This window comes from Erpetoichthys calabaricus, chromosome 2 (assembly GCF_900747795.2).
Source record: "Erpetoichthys calabaricus chromosome 2, fErpCal1.3, whole genome shotgun sequence".
Taxonomy (NCBI): Eukaryota; Metazoa; Chordata; class Cladistia; order Polypteriformes; family Polypteridae; genus Erpetoichthys; species Erpetoichthys calabaricus.
In genome coordinates, this window is record NC_041395.2 from 187,005,120 (window position 1) to 187,027,393 (window position 22,274).

General features: G+C 37.5%; 1 protein-coding gene across 1 annotated transcript in view; it reads right to left on the reverse strand.

Moving 5' to 3' along the window:
• LOC114645495 (CD151 antigen-like) overlaps positions 1-22,274 on the reverse strand; it is a 155,486-nt gene that overhangs the window by 52,380 nt on the left and 80,832 nt on the right. The window contains exons 3-4 of the mRNA XM_051922063.1: positions 16,919-17,110; positions 9,231-9,305 (exon numbers count right to left, since the gene is read on the reverse strand). Coding sequence (XP_051778023.1) covers positions 9,231-9,305; positions 16,919-17,110 — 267 coding nt within the window. The remainder of the gene's footprint in view (positions 1-9,230; positions 9,306-16,918; positions 17,111-22,274) is intronic.

Genomic DNA, 22,274 nt, shown 5'->3' on the forward strand with positions numbered 1-22,274 from the left:
CAGAACATAGACAGCAATTCACATATGGGCATCAACACTTAATGTCAATAACAGTGCTTAACAATGACATTTCAAGTTGAATCCATACCCCTGGAGCTGAAAGATGCTGCTGTGGAACGTGAGCAGTAAAGTGCACAGCTGGTCTCATTTTAAAATCACTGAATTACACAACAAGGTTTTGCTATTTTTTTTCTCCCTTCTTAAAACAACAAGGAAACTTAGTTTTGCAATATGTATGTAAGCCATGGTCAATACTCAAAAACATTTTTGGCCTTGAAAAATTGAGGTATTTGGTACATTTTAAAGCTTTTTTAATAACAGGACTTTGGTCCTGTTCACTTTTATTATAAAAGATAATACTGGACTAGTTTCACTTTAGAATGCAATTGTAAAAAAAGAAGTTTGACCTGAAAAATACCAAATTTATCCTTTAAGTGTTTGTTTAGGTTTATAGCAACTGCCATCTTGCAGAGGAGCACAGTGATAATCTGCCTAGCAATCAAACAGCTGTCCAGGCATGCACAACATGAATTTCAAAAACACTATGCACTACCAGAGAAAGCATGGTGGATTGTCATTATTTACATAATTTTGTATCGGCGAAGGTTGAAATTTTCACAGCAGTAGCTAGCTTCTAAATTTTCTATGTGGTGGAAACACTTGGGTGTTAGACAACTCAGCATAAACAGAAAAAAAATAGGGTAGAAAGCCACGGATGGAGTTGGTCTATATGACTTTTATAAAATAAGTAAGCAAACTACAAAAGTAAGGGGAAGGGAAGTGAGAAATGCTGTAATAAAAGGGGTTGAAATTTGACACAGAATTGCATATATCCACTGTTGCCTGCCCGCCTCTTCTTTATATGGTTCGGGGAAACAAGCAAGCACTGAACAGTACCTCCCCCAGGACGTTAGATGGCAGCCACCCTGGGTGGCAGTGGTGCCTCGGATGCTCGCAGGGCTCCATGAGAGATGGAGTTCCCTACAACCCTGTTGGGATCTGGGGGTGTCACCAGGGGCCACTGCAGTGGTTCCTGAGCCCGTGTGGGCGGCTCTTCCACCACACGTCAAACACCTGGAGCACTTCCGGGTGGGCTATAAAAAAGCCAGCAGCCACCACTCCGAGAGCCAGAGTCAGGTGGTAGTGGATGAAGCTTGCTGGAAAAGAGTGGTGGAGAAGAGAGAAGAACTACTGTGTGGACTTGAGCTTATTGGGACTGTGTTGTGCCTGCGGGAAGGGGGAAAGCATTGCCCAAAGGCAAAGAAAACAAAGATAAAACATTTATTTGTTTTATATGTATGCCTCCTGTGTCTGTTTGTGCCGGGTTGAGCGCTGGTATAGCGGCTTTTGTTATACCACACAAAATTTTAAATTTTATTGTGCGAATTTCCAACACATTTGTTTGGTAATACTGTTTTTTACTTGCTGCAAGAACAGTCAACATTTTTAAATCACTATTATATAATTACACCAAATTTGTTACTTAGGAATTGATTTATTTTTTCATTGTTTACATTGTGTTAAGGTCTTATTCATAGGATGTCCCCATCCTGTTGACTTGACTAGAATAAGCAGCTGCAGAATATGGCAATTGCCTGTTTGGTGGAGTTGCAGTCAGAAGTGTGCAGCAGGAGTCAAGCTCATGGGGCTTGTGGAACCTTTGTTTAAACCTCCCTTTACAATTCAGACCGTCCAACAGGATTAGTAAAGTAAAAATTACAGGAGGACTTCTGTCCAAAACATGAATGGAAATCTCTACATGCACAACTAAAGAATTATTTAAAAGTTAAAATAATAAGAAATAAGTTATTTGAATGACTGGCTGATAACTTGAACAAATGTTTTATATACTACTGCAAACAACAAAAAGAACAAATTGCAACATTAATAAATACTAAAATTTAAGTATTTTTAAACTCTGGCATTTTAAACCCCTAAACCCCCCTGATAAGGCACTCAGAAATGTAAGATTCTAATAAATGGAAATTATTATAAAGTGCTGAGAAATCCTCTTCACAAGCATGGATGAAAAATGACTAAATGTCACCAGACGGCACTTGGCACAGCACTCTAGCATAGGACAATTAAGAGTATTCAAAAGTAGTGAAATAAGTGGGTATTATGGAGTTAGAAAGTGCATATTTTATTATTCCAACAGAGAATGTCATTCACTTATTATTCATAAAAACACACTTGAGAAAGAAAACAATTTTGCCTAAGATGAAACTTTTTTCATCAACATACATAAATATTTGTCTTTGACTATGAAAGGTTGAATTTCAAAATAAAGTTGCAGTAGATTACTGTGAGAATCAGTGTGAACCAATCTAAGAAACCTTGAAACACAGGTGTTGAGCTTTGCTCAGTCAACCCAAAAAGGTTGTTTTGCATTTTCCTAAAAAACTTTACTTTCACCTCAGCTGAAACTTTGTCTAATTTCATAGTCTTCTGTAGCCTTCAGAATAATTCTCTTTTCCAATGTTACTTTTAGACTCTGGATGTTAAAAGCATGGATATCTTTCAAACCACAAAAAATACATTTCATTGCCGGTATTTAGGATCATTATTTTTAACATCTTATAAAAAAATCATATGATAAGTAATTATAAAAACAATTACTGGCCAATCAATCACTGATGTAAACTCACTAATTGAAATTGAACAATTTTCTTTCTACAATACCTGAAGTCCTCATTTTTCCAATATATCTGCTCTATGCTATATTTTAAATGAATGTTTTGCTGGATTTAACTTATATTGGTTATGACAAAGGTGTTCCTGAGAATTCACAGGTAAGAAAGCCAGAAGCTGGTAAGGTGTTGTTATGCTCACTAATTATAGCGCTTGATTAGCATTCACAGCAGGAGTTTCACTGTATTACATACACTTGACCACATTTACATTTTATACATATATATATATACATATATATATATACATATATATATATATACATATATATACATATATATATATATATATATGGTATATACACACACACACACAGCAATCGACATTTTTAAATATATTATGGCCTTGGGTGGAATTTTATAAGCACATCCATTTAGTGGCAGGTTTGCCATTGTTTGTTTGCCACTCTTTGGAAGAGCCTAGCATAACTGTAAGAACTGTTTTCTCACAATACAGTGATCCCCTGCTATATCGCAGTTCAGCTATCGCGCCCCCGCTACATCGCGGATTTAGTAATACTATTATTACTAGGGGGCGGAGCCCCCTGCTCGCTTTGCTCGCCCACCCCCGGGTTTGGTTTATCAGATAAACAATTTAAAGAGATTGTTATTTTCATGGGAATTGTTACATATGCATTAGTTTCATTCTTACTTTAAAGCTTTTGTAAAAACAATATTTGTCCTTTATTTCCTGCCCCGGGCGTGGTTAAATCTCTTTCTCGTGGCACTTATAACAATGCTCACGTTGTGAAGGGGGAGGTCTGAACACACGCTAAGGGGATGCGATCGGTTCAGCTGGTGTCTTGCTGCTGCTGTTGGCCAGCATTGTGTTGTGCTTCTTGCGCTTTGCGTCAATCACTTAAAAGCCTGTATAGCAGCTGTCCTTTTGCCACTTTGCGTCTCTGCTGCTAGCTTTGTGAAGGGGAGAGCTGAACACATGCTAAGCAGAAGTGGACAGATCAGCTACTGGCTTTGTGCTGCTTCTACGCGTTCTGGAGGAGGAGGAGGGGGTGAGGGCTGAACGCACGCTAAGGAGAAGTGCTTGGATCATCTGCTGGGATTCTGCAGCTGCTGCTGGTAAGCTGCGTGTTCTGCTTCTCGCCAAAAGCATTCCAACAACTGCTAGGTTAGATGTCAGTGAACTTGTTTTGAATTATTTGTAAGTAGGGCATGTCGTCAAAGTGTCTGTCCGAGATGATCTGGTCTCGATCACTTTGCTCAAATAGCCCCCCTGTCTCCACGGAGGCGTGCTATGCTCCTGCCACTTTGCGTTGTGAAGGGAAGAGCTGAATGCACGCTAAAGAGAAGTGGACTTTGTGCTGCTTCTGCCAAGATGCTTGTTGTGCTTGTCGCTCTGCATGTCAATCATTTAAAAGCCTATACAGCAGCTGTCCTCCTGTCTCACTGCCTTGTCCTGCGTGATGTTAAAATGTTTTATAGTAGAGAGATGTTACTCATATCCTTAGCCTGACATCCACATATCATATGTGTTTACAAAGTTGTTTTAATAAGTTTACATGTGTTTAAAGCATGTGGGAGGGGTATTTTAAGGCTTAAACTAATAAAAAAAATTGTGGTCTTTCTATATAACGGATTTTCCCCTATCGCTATCGCGGGTTTCCGCAAAAAGTGGGGGAATCACTGTAATTTATGTTTGTTACTCCCTGACACATCATTTCATGTCTTTCACTTAATTGGTTACCCTTGTTAACTGGTTAATACTTATTCACTGACTCACCTGGTCTTTCTTTGCCTTAATCTATGACACAGAACTATGAGTTGCTTATTTTTGCATCTGCACAATTTCTATACTCTGTATGTATGATTTTGCTGCATGAAAATTTTCTTTCAAAAACACTATTCATTCAAATAAAATCTGAATAAATATGCATTAAATGGTTAAAAAAAATCTCAAATTAGTTAATCTTTCTTGCACTACTTTACTATTTTATATCACGTTATACACGACAGATAATGTTGACCAGAACAAGAAAACAAACGCCAATTACTTCTACTTCGCTGCCCTAGAGAATGTCTTGTTTAAGCCATCTCAGTCCAAAGGTTTTTGTTTCTGGTTAGTCATATAGACCATAAATTACTTTATGGTTTATTTGTACTTTAATCAAAATGTTATTGCAAATGGATACATTCAAGACCAACAGTATGTACCTGTTAGAATTCTGTGTTTGCATTATTACACTTATTCTCTACTAGCAAAATACCCGCGCTTCGCAGCAGAGAAGTATTGTGTTAAAGAGGTTATGAAAAAAAAAAAGGAAACATTTTAAAAAATAACGTAACATGATTGTCAATGTAACTGTGTTGTCATTGTTATGAGTGTTGCTGTCTTTTATATATATAATATACACACACACACATAAACATATATATACATATACATATATAATATAAAGTGCAATATAAATAAAATTTATTATTATTATTATTATTATTATATATACATATCTACATATACACATATATATATTATATATATATATATATATACATATACACATCCACATATATATATATACACATACATAAACACACACATATACATACACACACACATATATACATATATATATATATATATATATATATATATATATATATATACACACACAGACACATATATATATACATATATATACATATCTACATATATACACATCTACATATATATACATATCTACATATATATATATATATATATGTAACTGTGTTGTCATTGTTATGTATATAACAATAATAATAATAATAATGTTATATATATATATAGCAAAATACCCACGCTTCGCAGCGGAGAAGTAGTGTGTTGAAGAGGTTATGTAAACATATATATATATATACATATACATATATATACATATCTACATATACAGATATCTACATATAGCAAAATACCCGCACTTCGCAGCGGAGAAGTAGTGTGTTAAAGAGGTTATGTAACTATATATATACATAAACATATACACATATATATACATATCTACATATACACATATATACATATACACATCCACATATACATATACAAATTTACATATCTACATATATATATAGATATAAATATAGACATACATACATTCACACACACATATATATACATATATATATACATATATATATATATATATATATATATATATATATATATATATATATATATATATATATATATATATATATATATATATACACTGTACATATACTGTATATATACATATCTACTTATTGGCTCCTGTATTTAGGATATAGCGGGTTGGATAATGGATGGATGGACATCTGTATGCATAGCCCTATTTGCCCGTTTTCGTTTTTTTTCTTTCTTCAGTAATATTTCAGTAAACCCGGAGCTTGTCAGTTCAAATCCTGGTACTGACACCACTGTGTGACCCTGAGGAAGTCACTTCACCTGCCTGTGCTGCAAAAAACAAAAGTAATGTAACAAATTGTACCTCAGATGTTGCAAGTTGCTGGAATAAAGGCATAAGTAGAATAGATAAATATGTATTATACACATAGGAACTATTCATTTATTTTCAGTTAAGTCATCTGCAGCAAACTTTTATAAATGAGGGTTTCTCATTTTTAGATAGTGCAAACTGTTTCTTCTTCATTGACGTTTTCTCTTGGAGAGCTTTTTTCATTTCATTGAAAATTAAAGCAGCAGCTGCCAAAATATGTAGCTTTCTTATTAATTTTTCAACATTGTGTAAAATAAATTTATAAAGTAACATAAAAGGTTTAAATACTGGTTATCCTTTTACACTAAAATATTACTAAAGAGATACAAAAAAAGTAAAATGGATATGTTCTTTTTCTTTAAGGAGATTAAATATTACTGAAGAAAGAAAAAAAAAAATTAAACAGCCAAATGGGGCTATGCATACGAACTTAAAAGGTTTAAATAAAACAGAAATATATATTTTATTTTTACTTGCTTAACTTGTGGAGGGTGTATCCTGTAGCAAAGCCCTAACTTTTTTCGTGAAAGCCCGTTTCAGTCAATAAGTCTTAAAAAAAGGTGTAAAGATATTGACAATAAGCTAAGCAAACCCAGGAAGACATGGAATCGTTTAAATCAAGTATCATTACATCTTCTTTTCTTAAAGAGAAGTAAGGCAGTACTTATAAGCTTACATATTTATATATAGACATACATACATATATATATATATATATATTCGAAACCGTGCAAGCACACTCTTGAGAATGCAACGTATAGTTGTACAGAAGAAAAGCAATCTTGCCTCAAATGAATGGCAACCTTTTGTAGGTCTATGAACTTAATTTAAACTTTAGGTTTACACGGTGCTTTCTTTCCGAAGTACCTGCACTCATGAATATGTCTGTATGTGTCAGTCGGTCAAATCCATGCGCTTCGCACCGGCGAAGTACTGCTTTTAAATTTTTATTAAGAAGAAAAGAAAGCCTTTTTAAATTGAGGGAAAATATACTAATAACAGTTTGTTAAGGATCTGTTTTTTTGTGAAGCTGCCTTCACTCGAGTGATCACTTCGACCTGACTTGGTGGCCAACTATAAGCGTTACCTGGTAGGTAACCACCCATACAATCAGATTGTGAATCAGACTATGAATGCCGTGAATGTAATTACCCCGATCTACATGTTGTCAAATAAACGAACCACACGCCGTGGCGCGGAATGTAATTACCCCGATCTACATGTTGTCAAATAAACGAACCACACGCCGTGGCGCAATTTTAGGGGCTTTGCCTGTAGCGCTGATGTCCGAGGTTCGATTCCCGTAAGGGAGTGAAGTGAGTGGCTGGTTACCTACCAGGTAACGCTTATGGTTGGCCAGCAAGTGAGGTAACATCAGCCACGGTGCCTTCAGTTGTGAGAAGCAGATCATAGAATGGTTGAAAATAGTTTACTGTCAAATAATGCAAAGAGTACGCGACACGTATTTCCCCCTTATTCTTGGCTCATTAGGCGTACACACTCACTGCACTTGCTTACGGTAATCGAACCTCGGACGTCAGCGCTAGAGGGGCTTAGCAGCGGTGAAGTATTGCTTTTAAATTTTAATTAAGAACAAAAGAAAATCTCAGAGGTTCGATTCCCGTAAGGGAGTGAAGTGAGTGGCTGGTTACCTACCAGGTAACACTTATGGTTGGCCATCAAGTGATGTAACATCAGCCACGGTGCCTTCAGTTGTGAGAAGCAGATCATAGAATGATTGAAAATAGTTTTGCATTTACCTTTTTAGTAAAAGGCGAGCTTTTAAGCCTGAGAAATCACCCTGTAAATGCACACGTTTAATTGCACATGTGTTAATATGTATGCTTACACAGTATTAAAAGACAGTGAACAACGTCATTTACCTTTGTTCCCGCGTTTGATAAAAGGCGAGCTTTTAAGCCTGAGAAATCACCCCGTAAATGCACACATTTAATTGCATATGTGTTAATATGTATGCTTACACAGTATTAAAAGACACTCAAAAATTAACGTCATTTACCTTCGTTCCCGCGTTTGACTCGTGCTGTAAATTTCTTCCTTGTTTTTAGTTCACGTGATTACGTAGGAGGTGTGATGACGCGATACGTGACTCCGCCTCCTCCATTAGAGTATATGGACAAAAAACATGTTCCAGTTATGACCATTACGCTTTGAATTTCGAAATGAAACCTGCCTAACTTTTGTAAGTAAGCTGTAAGGAATGAGCCTGCCAAATTTCAGCCTCCCACCTACACGGGAAGTTCGAGAATTAGTGATGAGTCAGTCAGTCAGTCAGTGAGGGCTTTGCCTTTTATTAATATGTATAGATAAGCTTCTTACTTTTCTTAATGCAAAACCTGCATTTTGAAAGCATTCCTATTTTACAAACACCGCTAATTTAGAATTTAGATTTATATAAGAAGTAGCTTTTACTTCTAGTGAGTGGCCCCATCTGATTTGGTGAAAGTGAACTTAAGAGAATAGGTTTAAAAAAAAAATATACTCTTATTTTACTTAACAGACTTGCCGTTGAAATAAATATCAAAAACAGGCTTATTGACCAATGGCACATCCTGTTTGTTATTTTTATTTCCTTCCTACACATGCCAGGCCCTGTGCATGGAAGGTTTTATGAAACTATACACGAGTTATTTAACTCTGGTATTGATAAATGAATACAAATGTAATTAACACTAGAAAGATCTCTTGTTGTTAGTTATCCAAGGACTGAGGAAGTTATTAATAGCTTTCATTTTATGACAAAGTCTAGAAGAACTATACTGAACTGTTTGATAAGGCAAAACAACCAACATACTGCTACAACTGGAGAATTTAAAAACTTAATAATTTGACTCTTAAGATTTTTTTCACCCTCTGATGGCACAATTCATCTTACATTTGACATTTTGGCATTTTTAATTTTAAACAAGAAATGTAATCATTTATTTAGGATAGGAGTCTGGATAAAGTAATGGCATAGATACCAGCAATATTCAAGCAATATCACATAATAACAGCATTAAAGAGGGAGCAGAGACACAATCTAGTACCTTTTTGGCACGCTTACCTGCTGATAATAGATGTAGGCCAGGATCCCAGCTAAGATTTCCAACAAAAAGATACACAGTAGTAGTACAAAATACTGCAAAATAAGGACAGAGAGAGACGTGGTAAGAATCACCAGCAAAAACAGAAATACTGTAGACCAGTTTTAGTACAAAGTAATCCAAAATAAGGAATGATATATGGCCAGAGGAGAAAAGTCCAAGTCAAGAGTTTCTAATAATGCTTAAGAGGCTCATAAATTCCAGATCAAGGTAGAGTTCAAGTTTTTATTTGATATTCCTTACTTTGCAATTAATAACTTCAATGCCCAGTGTGCAAAGTGGTGGCTCTGAGGCTAGGGATCAGAGCCGGCAATTGGAAGGTTGCCAGTTCGAATCCTGTAAATGCCAGTAGTGACTCTACTTTATTGGGCCCTTGATCAGGGCAATTAACCTGCAATTACTGTTAATGTTACAATTAATGTTAATCTTCATCTTGCTTGCCCTCCAATTTACAAGGAAAACTTGATGGTTGGTGGCAAGATTGTCACTCTAGCCACTGTAAAAAAAACAAATAAATAAACCTCTTGGCAGACAGCGCCAAGGTGTCATCCGCTGCACTCGGGTCCCAATCTAGGTGGTTAATTGTGTGGTAAGTGCGGCAAAGTGCTATCAACACATACTCCCAACCTCTATTGTGCAAAGCCATTTGTACCTGGTAACTGTACCATGCATACATCTGTGGATGATGCACAGGCTGTGTCCTTGCTCACATATCACAGTTGGCATCTGCCTACACAACTGCATTAAAACTAATTAGTGCCAAGGCAATTCAAATAATTTGCAATCAAAAAACAGCACTCCAGTCGAATGTATTAACTTTATTGAACTATTATATTGACCTCTTGATTACACTCCACCAAGGGTTAACAAAGGAAAGTTGCAGCCTTGCCTGCCATTAGAAAATGGCTATGTTCGAACCCTAAAACCTACAAAGCTATGAATTAACATTATATTATAGACTGTTAAAAGAATGCACCAAGACAGCAAATACGATTACAATTCAGTCAAACTAAAAAAGTCATAAACAGAAGTAATTAGTTCACTCCTAATTCAATCCTTTTCATCCATTTTGCCTAATTTTAACTGATGTTAGGACGTGACAACATTAAGGAAGCAGAACCCAATCATACTCAGAAGCACTATGAGTAATGCCTACAAAGCAAGGTTATTATAGTTAAACGAAAACTAAAATCAAAACTGAAACTATTATTAAAAAAACATTTTCGTAAACTGAAATAATTAACAGAGCTGAAATGAAAAACTAAAACTAAATTATTAGAGTAGCTGTAAAGACTAACTGAAATAAAATAATATGCTAAAAATATTTTTAGTTTTCATTTTTGAATGAATATTCTTGCCATTAGTCTTTAACGCTTGTAACTTTTAACTCTAAATCAGAAAGTACTCCACCACAAGCCTCCCGCATATACTCATCAATGAATGGTGGCTGGTGTGTTCACACAGCATTTGCGGTGACAGAGAAGGCTAGAATAGTTCAAGATTTCACCAATAGGTGGCACTAGTAATAGAAATATTAAAGAAAGTGTTAAAATATTGATTACAAAATTATACTAAAACAAACCCAAGACTAAAGTTGAAAATTATATAAAAAAAAAAACTTTTTAAAAACCACGCTTATATTAAGTTAAAAAGTGTACTAAAAAGTAAAAAATAAGTCTCTCATACATCACTCGTAAAATAAAAGCGTGGGCGCTTTTGCTAAGATTTTATTGATTGGTGAAAAGCGCCAACGCTTTTATTTATTATTTTATCTCTGTAAAAATAGATAGCTAAAATATCATATTCTTTTTGTTCTTAACATCAGCCTTATCATGCATATTGCATACCAGGGATTTTTCCTGCCTTGCATCCAAACCTGCTGGGGTTGGCTCCAGGTTTCCTGCCATCCTGCTCTGGATAAACAGGTTTAGATAATGTATATATTGTTCTTAATCTCAGATGCTGTCTCGGTCATTTTGTGCCCCTCCATACACCTATTACCTCTTGTTGCTCTGCTCATTAAGGGTTTATTGTTCTTATGCATGTGCTAGTCAACTCTCACTACTCCCAACCTTGACACTACATGCTTGTTTTTATTTGTTTCCCTCAATCCAATTAGGTGGAGTCTACAAACTGATGCAAGCCTAAGAGCCCTGTTCTTCCTTAAGCCCCTCATGATTTTCATGATCACACCTGTCAGAATACAGTCAGTCAGTCAAGTCATTGTCCAACCCACTATATCTTAACACAGGGTCACGGGGGTCTGCTGGAGCCAATCCCAGCCAACACAGGGTGCAAGGCAGAAACAAATCCCAGGGCATACACACCCCAAGCACACACTAGGGACAATTTAGGATCGCCAATGCACCTAACCTGCATGTCTTTGGACTGTGGGAGGAAACCGGAGCACCTGGAGGAAACCCACACAGACACAGGGAGAACATGCAAACTCCATGCAGGGAGGACCCAGGAAGCGAAACCTGGTCTCCTTACTGCGAGGCAGCAGCACTAACACTGTGCCTGTCAGAATACAGTTGAATTTATTTTCTGCTTTTTGAAATCTTTTCAGGCCTGCAGGTGGCAAAAATCTCTCTATAAATTATATGTGCCTGAGATAGAATCAAAGATCAATATGGCTGGTAGAAAATCAAAACACCAGTATGGGAGATTTTTGAATGCAATATTGAAGGCATTCATTTTAAGCACATTGTCTTAGAGCGAGATATGTTGTGTGGTATAGACATTTACAGAAAAAAAACAACAACCCTCAAACCTTAAAATTCATCTAAATTCCATTACAAATTGGCCCATTGTGGGCAATAAAAGGATAAGATGAAAAGTGCCAGTAGTCGGTGTATATTTGTTCAGTGCAAATGACATAGAAAATATTTTAAAAAATTATAAAATTGTTCATATTCAGTAGCTGGTTTTGATTGTGCTTATTTTTATCAGACAAAAACAAAACCAGATAGTAAACCATGCAGTGGAGTAAGCGTCCACTAACATATCCAAATCCAAAACTAAACTCCATAGTAGCTCTTTAACCATACCATAATTACTAAAACTGAAACTAAAATAAAAAAAAACAAAACAGAAATGTCTTTGTTAAATAAAAACTACATTAAAACTAAAAAAATACACAATGAAGGAAAACTAAAACTAAACTGAATTTCCAAGTAAAGTCAGAAAAAATATAGAAATAAAAACTAATATAAAAATGCAAAACTATATTAACCTTGCTACAAAGCTTATCATTTCTTAGTACTTCACGTACACAGGGATTACCATTGACTTATATGGACCAGACGGGTGTCCTCTAAACACCGTGGGGCGGATGCAGTTTGGTCATTGCCACTTACCAATGGTGCATTACTTCTTCCCGTGCTAATCACTACTGGAGGCATCCCTACTCAGTGGCTAATTCTGTGGAAAGAAGTGGTAATCTATCCCCATCTGGTGCCCTGTATTTACCTCAATCACCAAAGACATGCATTTAAAGTATAAAAATTTAAAGTAAAACAATATTCATAAAGTAAACAATATATACATGAAATAGAAGATAATGAATAACAGCTAAGTTTAGATGTAAAGCCCAAAATACACCCTTGCTGTAAAGCCAAAAAAAACTTTATAATTTCTGTATCAATATGGAAGCTGAAGAATAAGCACCAAAGGAAATATCTGCAATTCAAAGAGAAACAGATGAAGAGTGATAAAGCATGTCTTCGCCTAAACCTCCATTCAGACCTCGTAAAGTTACACAGTGATATTTGGCTGTGTAACCTGATGGAGTGCTTTCAAGAATTCAAAGCCCAATTACAGTTCACCATAGCTTCTCTAAGCAAAATTTGTAGTGAAAAACAGTCTACTGTGGTTTGTAAATAAAACATCTAGAGTCACAAAATGACTAAAGAGTCTCTTCAGGCAATTACATATAAATTATTTAATTGATGCCTGGAGTTCATTAGTCCAAGAAAGTGACAAAATGTAAGAAAACACAATGTATGTAAGCACCTCCATTGTACACTGTTATACTTGCATACCTGGCCTTAATTTAAAACTATTCAATACAGGCAATTGTACTAGCTCCTTTTCTATTCACAATTTTCAATGACAGGATATAACACCCTGGTAAAGCTTGAGGAACATCTACTTAGTGGGCCTAAGGGCTGCATCTTTGCTGTTTGCAAAGGACGTTTTCCTCTTAGCCTCTTCAGACTACTCTCTCTTGTATGCAGAGGAACACTTTGAAGTTGAGTGTGATATGGATGGGATGAGAATTAGCAAGTAAAAATATGAGGTCATCGTTCTCTCCCTGAATAGAGGGACTTGTTCTGTTTAATGAGCTTTGAGCACTTGTTCCAAGTGGAGAAGTTAAAGTAACTTAAGTACTTGATCACAAACGAGGGTAGAGATTTTCATGTAACTGCAGTTTTTCACAGATGCAGCACCACACCACAATCTTGAAGTGACAGGTCAGTCTGCAGGTAAAGCTGTCAATTTACGATCAACATACATGTGGCTCGAAATTATTTTCCCTGTGCAAGGTTATTGGGCTCCCTCTCCATGATACAGTGAGAAGTTCACCTATATGAACTGCTGCTCCTCCAGATTCATGGAAACAAGGGATCTTAGGCATTTACTTAGAATGCCCCAGTGCCTCTAGTTTTGAGTGGAACCTGGCACAGCCCACTATGAGAAGACTCAAAGCAGACTCCGGGCACACTGGAGAAATTAGATCTCTAGAATGGCCTGGGAAAGTCTGGGTATTCCACATTTAGAGTGAGAACACATTTTTAGAGATATGGTGGTCTGGTCTGTCCAACTCAGCATGCTTCCACTCCACATCTCACCATGATAAGCAGACTTAATGTCAAGATATACACTGCACACACAGCATGCAAAGCCATGTTACTTGTTCATTTTCTGCTTTTTAATAGTTAGCCAGGACTTTCCTATTACCTTAATGCAAAGTGCTAATACTCGATTAACTACACTAAGGGCAGGGAGATTGAAGAACCAAAATTAGAAAGGCTATGTATGATGAGGTCTGCCTACTTACATATTTTGTTCAAAAATGACTTCTATTTTACATAATCCTTTTATTTGCTTATCTATTACAATAGCAGGGACACTCCTTTAAATTTTTCTGTCATGACAAATATGCCACTATTTACTTAGGTGGTGTTTTAGGGAAGCTGAGCATGTTTTCACTCCTCCAGAAGTTCTCAATCTCGGCTCCTTAGGGACCCATTAGGGTGCAGGAATTTGTTTCAAACGATTTTCACAATCAAAGTCTTATCCCTGCTTGGTAGTTGGTAGCTGTTTTCTGCTTTCATTCATTACTCTAAGAACAGGCAATTTACTTTTGTAAGAAATTAAACACATACTGCATATATTTACCACTGTAACCTTTTCCATTATCTTTTTTCAGTTCAAGTTTTTTGAGTTTGCTATTCCAAATACAGTGGATTCAGAAAGTATTCAGACCCTTTCACATTCTGCACACTTTACTGTGTTGTACATTTAATTTTACATGGATATATTTGCCATTTTTCCCATCAATCCAAACTCAATAACCCAAAATGTCCAAGTGAAAGCATGTTTTCAGAAATGTTTGCAAATTCATTAAACATCAAAAACTGAAATCTGTCATTCACAAATATTCAAATCCCTTAATTCATTACTTTGTAGAAGCTCCTTTGTCAGCAAAAGCAGCTTTGAACCTTATTGGGAAAGTCTCTGCAAGCTTTGCACGCCTTGGACTTGGGTAATTTAGCTCATTCTTCCTGGCAGATCTTCTCAAGTTTCATTAGATTGGATGGAAAACATCTGTAAACTGCAATCTTCAGGTATCCCCACAGATGTTCTATGGTATTGGTCAAAGGTTTGACTGGGTCACTCAAGGCCAGATAAAGGCACATCCTGAAGCCACAACAACGTTGTCATGGCATTATGCTTCAGTTCATAGTCCTGCTGAAAGGTGAACTGTTGCACTTGTCCGAGGTCACATGCATTCTAGAGTAAGTTTTCTTGAAGGACCTCCCGGTGTTTGGCTACATTCATCCTTCCCTCAATTCTGATCTGTCTCCTTGTCCTTGCCTCTGAGAATCACCCCCCATAGTATGATGTTGCTACTACCTACCTTCACTGTGGGGATGGTATTAGGAAGGTGATCAGCAATGCCTGGTCTTTGCCAGATATGGTGTGTGGAGCTCTGCCCAAAGAGTTACATTTTTGTTTCATCAGAGAGAGAGTCCTTTAAAGTGGGAGATCACAACTCTGCCTTAAAGGCCTGATTGATGGAGCGCTGCTGAGATGATTTCTGAGATGGGAAAACCTGTTGGAAAAACAGAGGACTTCTGAAGCTCTGTTCAAGTGGCTACTGTGTTCTTGGTCACCTCCCTGACCAATGGCCTTCTTGTCTGGTTACTCAGTTGGATCAGACAACTAATTCTTGAAAAGTCGTAGTGGTTCCAAACTTTTCCCACTTCACAATTACTAAGTCCATTTTGCTAGTGGGAACCCTCAGAGCTTTAGAAATGGTTTATACCCATGCCTTGATTCATGTCTCACCATAATCTCATCGCAGAGGTCTACAGAGAGTTCCTTGCACTTCATAGACTGGTTCTTGTTCTGATATTCCATGTGAACTGTGTATTTCTATGCTCATATATTCAGTTTATTTTAAATGTTAGACTGGGAGCATTCTTAACACCATCAAAATCCTCAATTATTTAGCACTTAATGGCAGCAAAAGTCTCCCTGCTGTTCCTATGTACCCATACAATCCACAATTTAATTCTGGCCTTCTAAAGCAACATAACCTGCTTAAAATTTCCCAGTTATAAATGAATGACCACATATGACCCTGCCATCAAGCATCAGCCTTTTCAAAATCTTTACCTTAAGCAAATGCAGTACAGTTAAAACTACTTACACCCTATGAGATACACTGTATATTTCCTGAAGGTGGGGAGTGGGATGTCTGGTGGTAGGTTTAAAACATAATCACAGCAGATTTATAAAGGTGTGTCTATCCTGTGTAGGTTGTCTGCCAAGTTTTGATGATGGTGGTTTGCCCGGTTGCCAGACAGCAAAAATATTTGCATCATATCCTGAATTACTCAGGCTTAAAACAATAGGTGTTTTGAGCACAACGGTGTACTAGCAATGTTACAGAATAGGGGAAAAATAAATCATTCAATGTTTTGGAAACTCTGAGTCTACTAGGACAAAGCAAGGCTGTGGAATGTGTCAACAGAAAGGAATAAAATACATTTAAATGTATGCTTAGACTTAAAATTTGTGAGAGCAATCTATCTTTGCAGCCACTAAAGTTAGTCATTCAAATACCAGACGCTCCACTAAAACAATGATGTCAGAAGTTGGCTAGTGAAGAGTGCAATCTTCTTGTCCAACATCATTTTTTTGATAAAGTCATATATTAAGCCACAGTATTTGAAAGCACAAAATGTTTCTGAAAGAATCATATGCATGGCTAGGCACCTTCTAGGATGTTATTTTTGTCACCAACTCTTACTCGTAAAAAAAAAAAAAAAAAAAAAGATTTACAAAATAGCTTCTTAAAAATCTGTTTTCACAACCTCCTATATGTAATATTCCTCCTCCTTTACTTTTTACTCACCACTCTTAGGAGCTGCCGGCGCTCCTTAAATGTGGCACAGCAGCCCAGAATTCCTGTCACCATAACAATGACTCCTGCTATGACAAGGATGTAAGCAGTTGCAGCGTATGTGCTGGAAGACAACAAACTTATGTAGTCACTCTTCTCCACCAGAGTCCAGATACCAACAGCCATCACCGCACCTCCTGCCAGCTGAATAAAAAAAAATAAACTGGTTAATTTAAAACTGCATGACTATCACTTAGCATGACAAAATGATGTTATAACCATCTGAAAAATTACTCCATTATACACATTGAAATATTAAACTTTGTATTATCAAATCTGATTAATATATATGAACATGCAGTATAGTGAAAGACGTCAATGAACTATAGCAGGCACTTCTAGCGCACCTACTGTACATCATTAAGCTCAGCATGTACTGTACAATTTATCTGTGTAAAATAAAGATAGAAGCTTGGTTCTGTGGTGCTCAACCATAATTTCATGAAACATCTGTTGGTGTAAATTATACAGCTGCTGGTCTGCCTGTAAAATGCAGCAAGTAAGCTTTCCCTCAAAACCTTAATTTCCATTAATGTAGTATGGTGTTTTTTTCTAAATGCAGCTATCAGTATACAATATACAGTATAGATTAAAGATGTTTTTTGTATCCTGTTGTAGAGTGTGCAGACATTAAAATAACTGAAAATAGTTCTCTAATAAAAAGCATAATTTTACTTCATTTCTCATTGCAGTTTGCTGATAGAATACTATTTTAAAATAAGCATACATTTACGGCAAAGCAGAAAGTTTTACCTGCACATTTTGTAAAAATGAAAATTAGATTGTCATCGTTGACACCTAATTTAAATCTAATTGTCAGTCTATCCTATTCAGCTTAAGACCTATCAAAAACAGACACTGGTCACTTTTACTACAATTTTGGATATACTACATGTACATTGCTGGAATTGTCTGTGATAAAGTTAACATGCCTGCATTACTTTGTTCTTCATAAAATAAGAAAATATGTAGGTTTAATCATCCTGTGATGGAGAAATACTTTGCCGCGCCCAAATCTTGACTGGATTTTTGTAAACTTCTTTTTAATTGCTTATTTCCTCTAAGTATTAATCTACAACAGGTTCAAAGTGCTGCTACCAGAGTTTTAATGCAAACCAAATTATGTTTCAAACTCTCCTTGTGGTAATAAAAACACTGCTTTTAACAACACATTCTCTGATACCACATTCTCACAATTGCAAAGTCCTGGCGAGACCAAATTCAAATTTGTAGTTCTTATTTTTTGGAACTCTTCCTTTGGGTATGTATGTTCACTGGGCCACTGAAGTCTGACCTAAAGAATCATCTCTTGTTTCTTACTTTCAGATCATCTCGACGGTGGCTGTAGTCCGACTATAGCATACTGACTGCTCTGGCTGTTCATCTACTCTGCTGCTCTATTCTGTTGTTCTTCATGTATGTACATTTAAGTCTCTAACTGCACATGGAATTTAAATGTCTTGCATTTATTGTTTATCTTTTTAAATACATCATCATTTACCATGTAAATTGCCCTGTGATGCTGTATTCTATTAATGGCTATATCTATCTATAGATCTTTCTCACTGACCGCTTTATTAGGTACACCTTGCTAGTACAGGATTGGTCCTCATTTTGCCTTCAGAACTGCTGTGATTCTTCATGGCATAAATTTAACAAGTTGCTGGAAATACTTCTCAGGGATTTTGGTCCATATTGATAACATCACGCAAGTGCTGCAGATTTGTTGGCCACACATGCATGATGTGAATTTCCCATTCCACCACATCCCAAACGTGCTCTACTGGATTGAGATCTGGGGACTGTGGAGGCCATTTGAGTACAGTGAACTCATTGTCATGTTCAAGAAACCATTTTGAGACGATATGGACTTTGTGACATAGTGCATTATCCTGCTGGAAGTAGCCATCAGAAGATGTGGTCATAAAGGGATGGACATGATCAGCAAAAACACTCAAGTATGCTGTGGCATTTAAACAATGCTTAATTGGTACTAAGGGGCCCAAAGTGTGCCATGAAAATATCCCCCATCCACACCATCACACTAAAACCAAAGGCCTGAACCATTGATACAAGGCAAGATAGATCCATGCTTTCATGTTGTTCACGCCAAATTCTGAACTACCATCAAAATGTCGCAGCAGATATACAGAATCATAAGGCCAGCTTCAGTTGACTGAGCTCAACTGACAGGAGTGGCACCCAGTGTGGTTTCCTGCTGCTGTAGCCCATATGCTTCAAGGTTCAACATGCTGTGCATCTTTCTATCAGCTTGTACCAGTCTGGCCATTCTCCTCTCACCTCTGGCATCAACAACGCATTTTCGCCCAGAGAACTGACTGTCACTTGATATTTTCCCTTTTTCGCACCATTCTCTGTAAACCTTACAGATGGTTGTTCGTAGAAGTACAAGTAGATCAGCAATTTCTAAAATACTCAGAACCATGTGACATTCAAAGTAACTTAAAGCACCTTTCTTCCCCATTCTGATACTCAGTTTGTACTTCAGCTGTCATATTGACAATATCTACATGCCTAAATGCGTTTGGTTGCTGCCATGTGACTAGCTGATTAGATATTTACATTAAAGAGCAATTGAAAAGGTGTACCTAATTAAGTGGCCATTGAGTGAGTGAGTGACATATTATATATATATATATATATATATATATATATATATATATATATATATATATATATATATATATATATATATATATATCTGTCTGTGTCTGCTTTTCACAGACAGAAAAAGAGAACTACTTAACAGATTTAGATCGGGTTTTTTTTCTAGAATTTGCTTGAATATTCTGGTTGATTTTGTGACCTCTCTTATCACGCGAAGTATCATTGTTTGCTTGTAGTACCGATTTATTTGCGTGAATCCGAGAGAAAATCAGTGAGCTGAGGGGGGCGAGGCCCTCCTCACTCAAGCATCAGCCTCGGGGTGTACCTTACATCCACTTAGCTAGCGAATGAGAGAACTACTTAACGGATTTAGATTGGGTTTTTTTCTAGAATTTGCTTGAACATTCCAGCCAATTTTGCGACTTCTCTCATCACGTTAAGAATCGTACTTCGCTTGCAGGAGCAATATATTCGCACTAACCCGCGACTGAGGCTGTGGGCCAAGGGGAGGGGGAAGCGTGACGTTGGGAGTGGGGAGTTGGTCTACCTCTGCATTTTGGAGTGTATCTTGCCTCTGCTTAGCTAGCAATACCTTTTGTTTATTGATTTTTAAAGTTTGTCCCGTTTCACTACTACATTGGCAGAGCCGCGGGGGACAGCTAGTACATGACAAACAGACACACTTGATTAATCATGAAAAACACTTTTTCTACTGTTTTTCTTAATACTGGTTGCACTGTACATACAAGTAATGCAGACAACCACTATAAATGGCAATATTCAAATTGAGCCAACCTCCTTTATTCCCAATAACAGCATGCATGCACCAGGCAGCATTAGTTAGTGGCAGGAGACATAAAATGAGTGCTAGACACCAGCCCCACTCCCATTTGTGGGTGGCTGCGAGTATTGCCCATTAGATGGTTAAAGTCCAGGGAAAGCACTCAACCAGTCCATCACTTTAGGACCAGGGAAAGCACTCAACCAGTCCATCACTTTACGGATAGAGGGGAGTGGTTCTGCTCTGGTCCAGCAGAGCTCTTTGCACAGCTGGGCTTTGAAGTTTCTTTCCTGGTCACTGCGGAGTTCTTTTGGAACCCTCAAGTAGCAAAACATTTCAGCTACCAGGTTTTCAGCTGTTGTGGAGGCACTCTGGTGAGGGAGAGGAAAAGACCATTTGGTGAAGTAATCCTTGGTGACAAGCATAAAGTGGTTGCCATCCTCAGTGTGCGGGGAAGGGCCACGGATGTTTAAACCAACCCTCTCCATGGGTGCCCCTATCTGGTATTGTTGTAAAGGGGTGTGGGAGCAATCTGCAGGCACCATGTAGACAGTGCAGGAGGTGCAAATCCCCACATACAGCTCTATGTCCTTTTGGCAGCTAACCCAGCAAAATTTTCCATGTAGCCATTGCAGGATCTTTGATACTCCGAAGTGTGCTATCCCCACCAGACCATGAACTGCCTGGAGTGCTGTCTTCTGGAGTGCAGGAGGAATCACAAGCTGCCAGAGTCTTGCTTCCTGGGAAGATTCCATTCATTTGTGGCATAGGATGTTGTTGTGTAGTGCAAAGCAACTGAGCGGAGACCTGTAGGCCTTTGCCGTGGGATCCATCTAGGACAGTTCTCTGTTAACTGAGGTGTTACCAGACTCAACCCATTGTCGAACCTATGAAAGCACTTGCTCTGCAGCTTGTGGTCTGTCTACCTCAACTGAATACAGAGCTACCAGTGTGGCTCCTTCATCAAGCCAGAGTCAGGATGCAATGGCTAGCAGTGGTTCAGAGTATTGGCATGCTAGACCCCAGCTCTGTGCTGTACTTGAAAATTAAACCCTTGGAGCTTCTCAAGCCACCTAGCTATCTGGCCTCAGGTTCCTTAAAGCTTAGCAGCCAGGTCAAAGAAGCATGGTCAGTGCAAAACAGAAACCTTGTGCCATACAAATGAGATTAGGGCTGCAACGATTAGTCGACGTAATCGACAACGTCGACTACAAAAAATCGTTGACAAGGATTTTTTTTATTGTTGACGCATCATAAACAGAACCTTCAAAAGAGGCTCCAGAAAAGCACTGCAGCATCATCACCTTTTTCGGTAGTGTTGGTTGAACAATCGACACTAGATAGAATCCTACGAAGGTTGGATGAACTCGAGTCGGAAAGGCAGGAATGACCAGTAATTATCTCAGGGACCCGTTCGCAGACTTACAAACAAGATCTTGTTGATGTGCTACTGCAGAATCAAATCGAATATCGGAAGAATCAATCTGAAAGTCAAAAAAGTCAAGCCGAATATCAGAAAGCAATTATTGAAACGGCTAAATCGTTAACCCAACAAAACAGAGCTACTACTCCACCACCTCCAGCACCAACCCCAGCGCCACGAGGTGAAGTACCACACAGACAGGTCCCTTTATTTTCAGGTGACCCACTTGACTATGCAAATTTCATCAGAGCCTTTGATCACGCTGTGGGTGATGTATTAGCAAACTCACAAGATAAATTAGATTACCTGATCCAGTACACCAGAGGTTCGCCTCAAGAAATGATTAAAGGCTGTTTACGAATGTTACCAGATGAAAGCTACTCAGAAGCTAGAAGATTGCTTGAAAGATATTATGGCAATGAGTTATTCGTAGCAGATGCATGCCTCAATAAAGCATTGAGATGGCCTCAAATAAA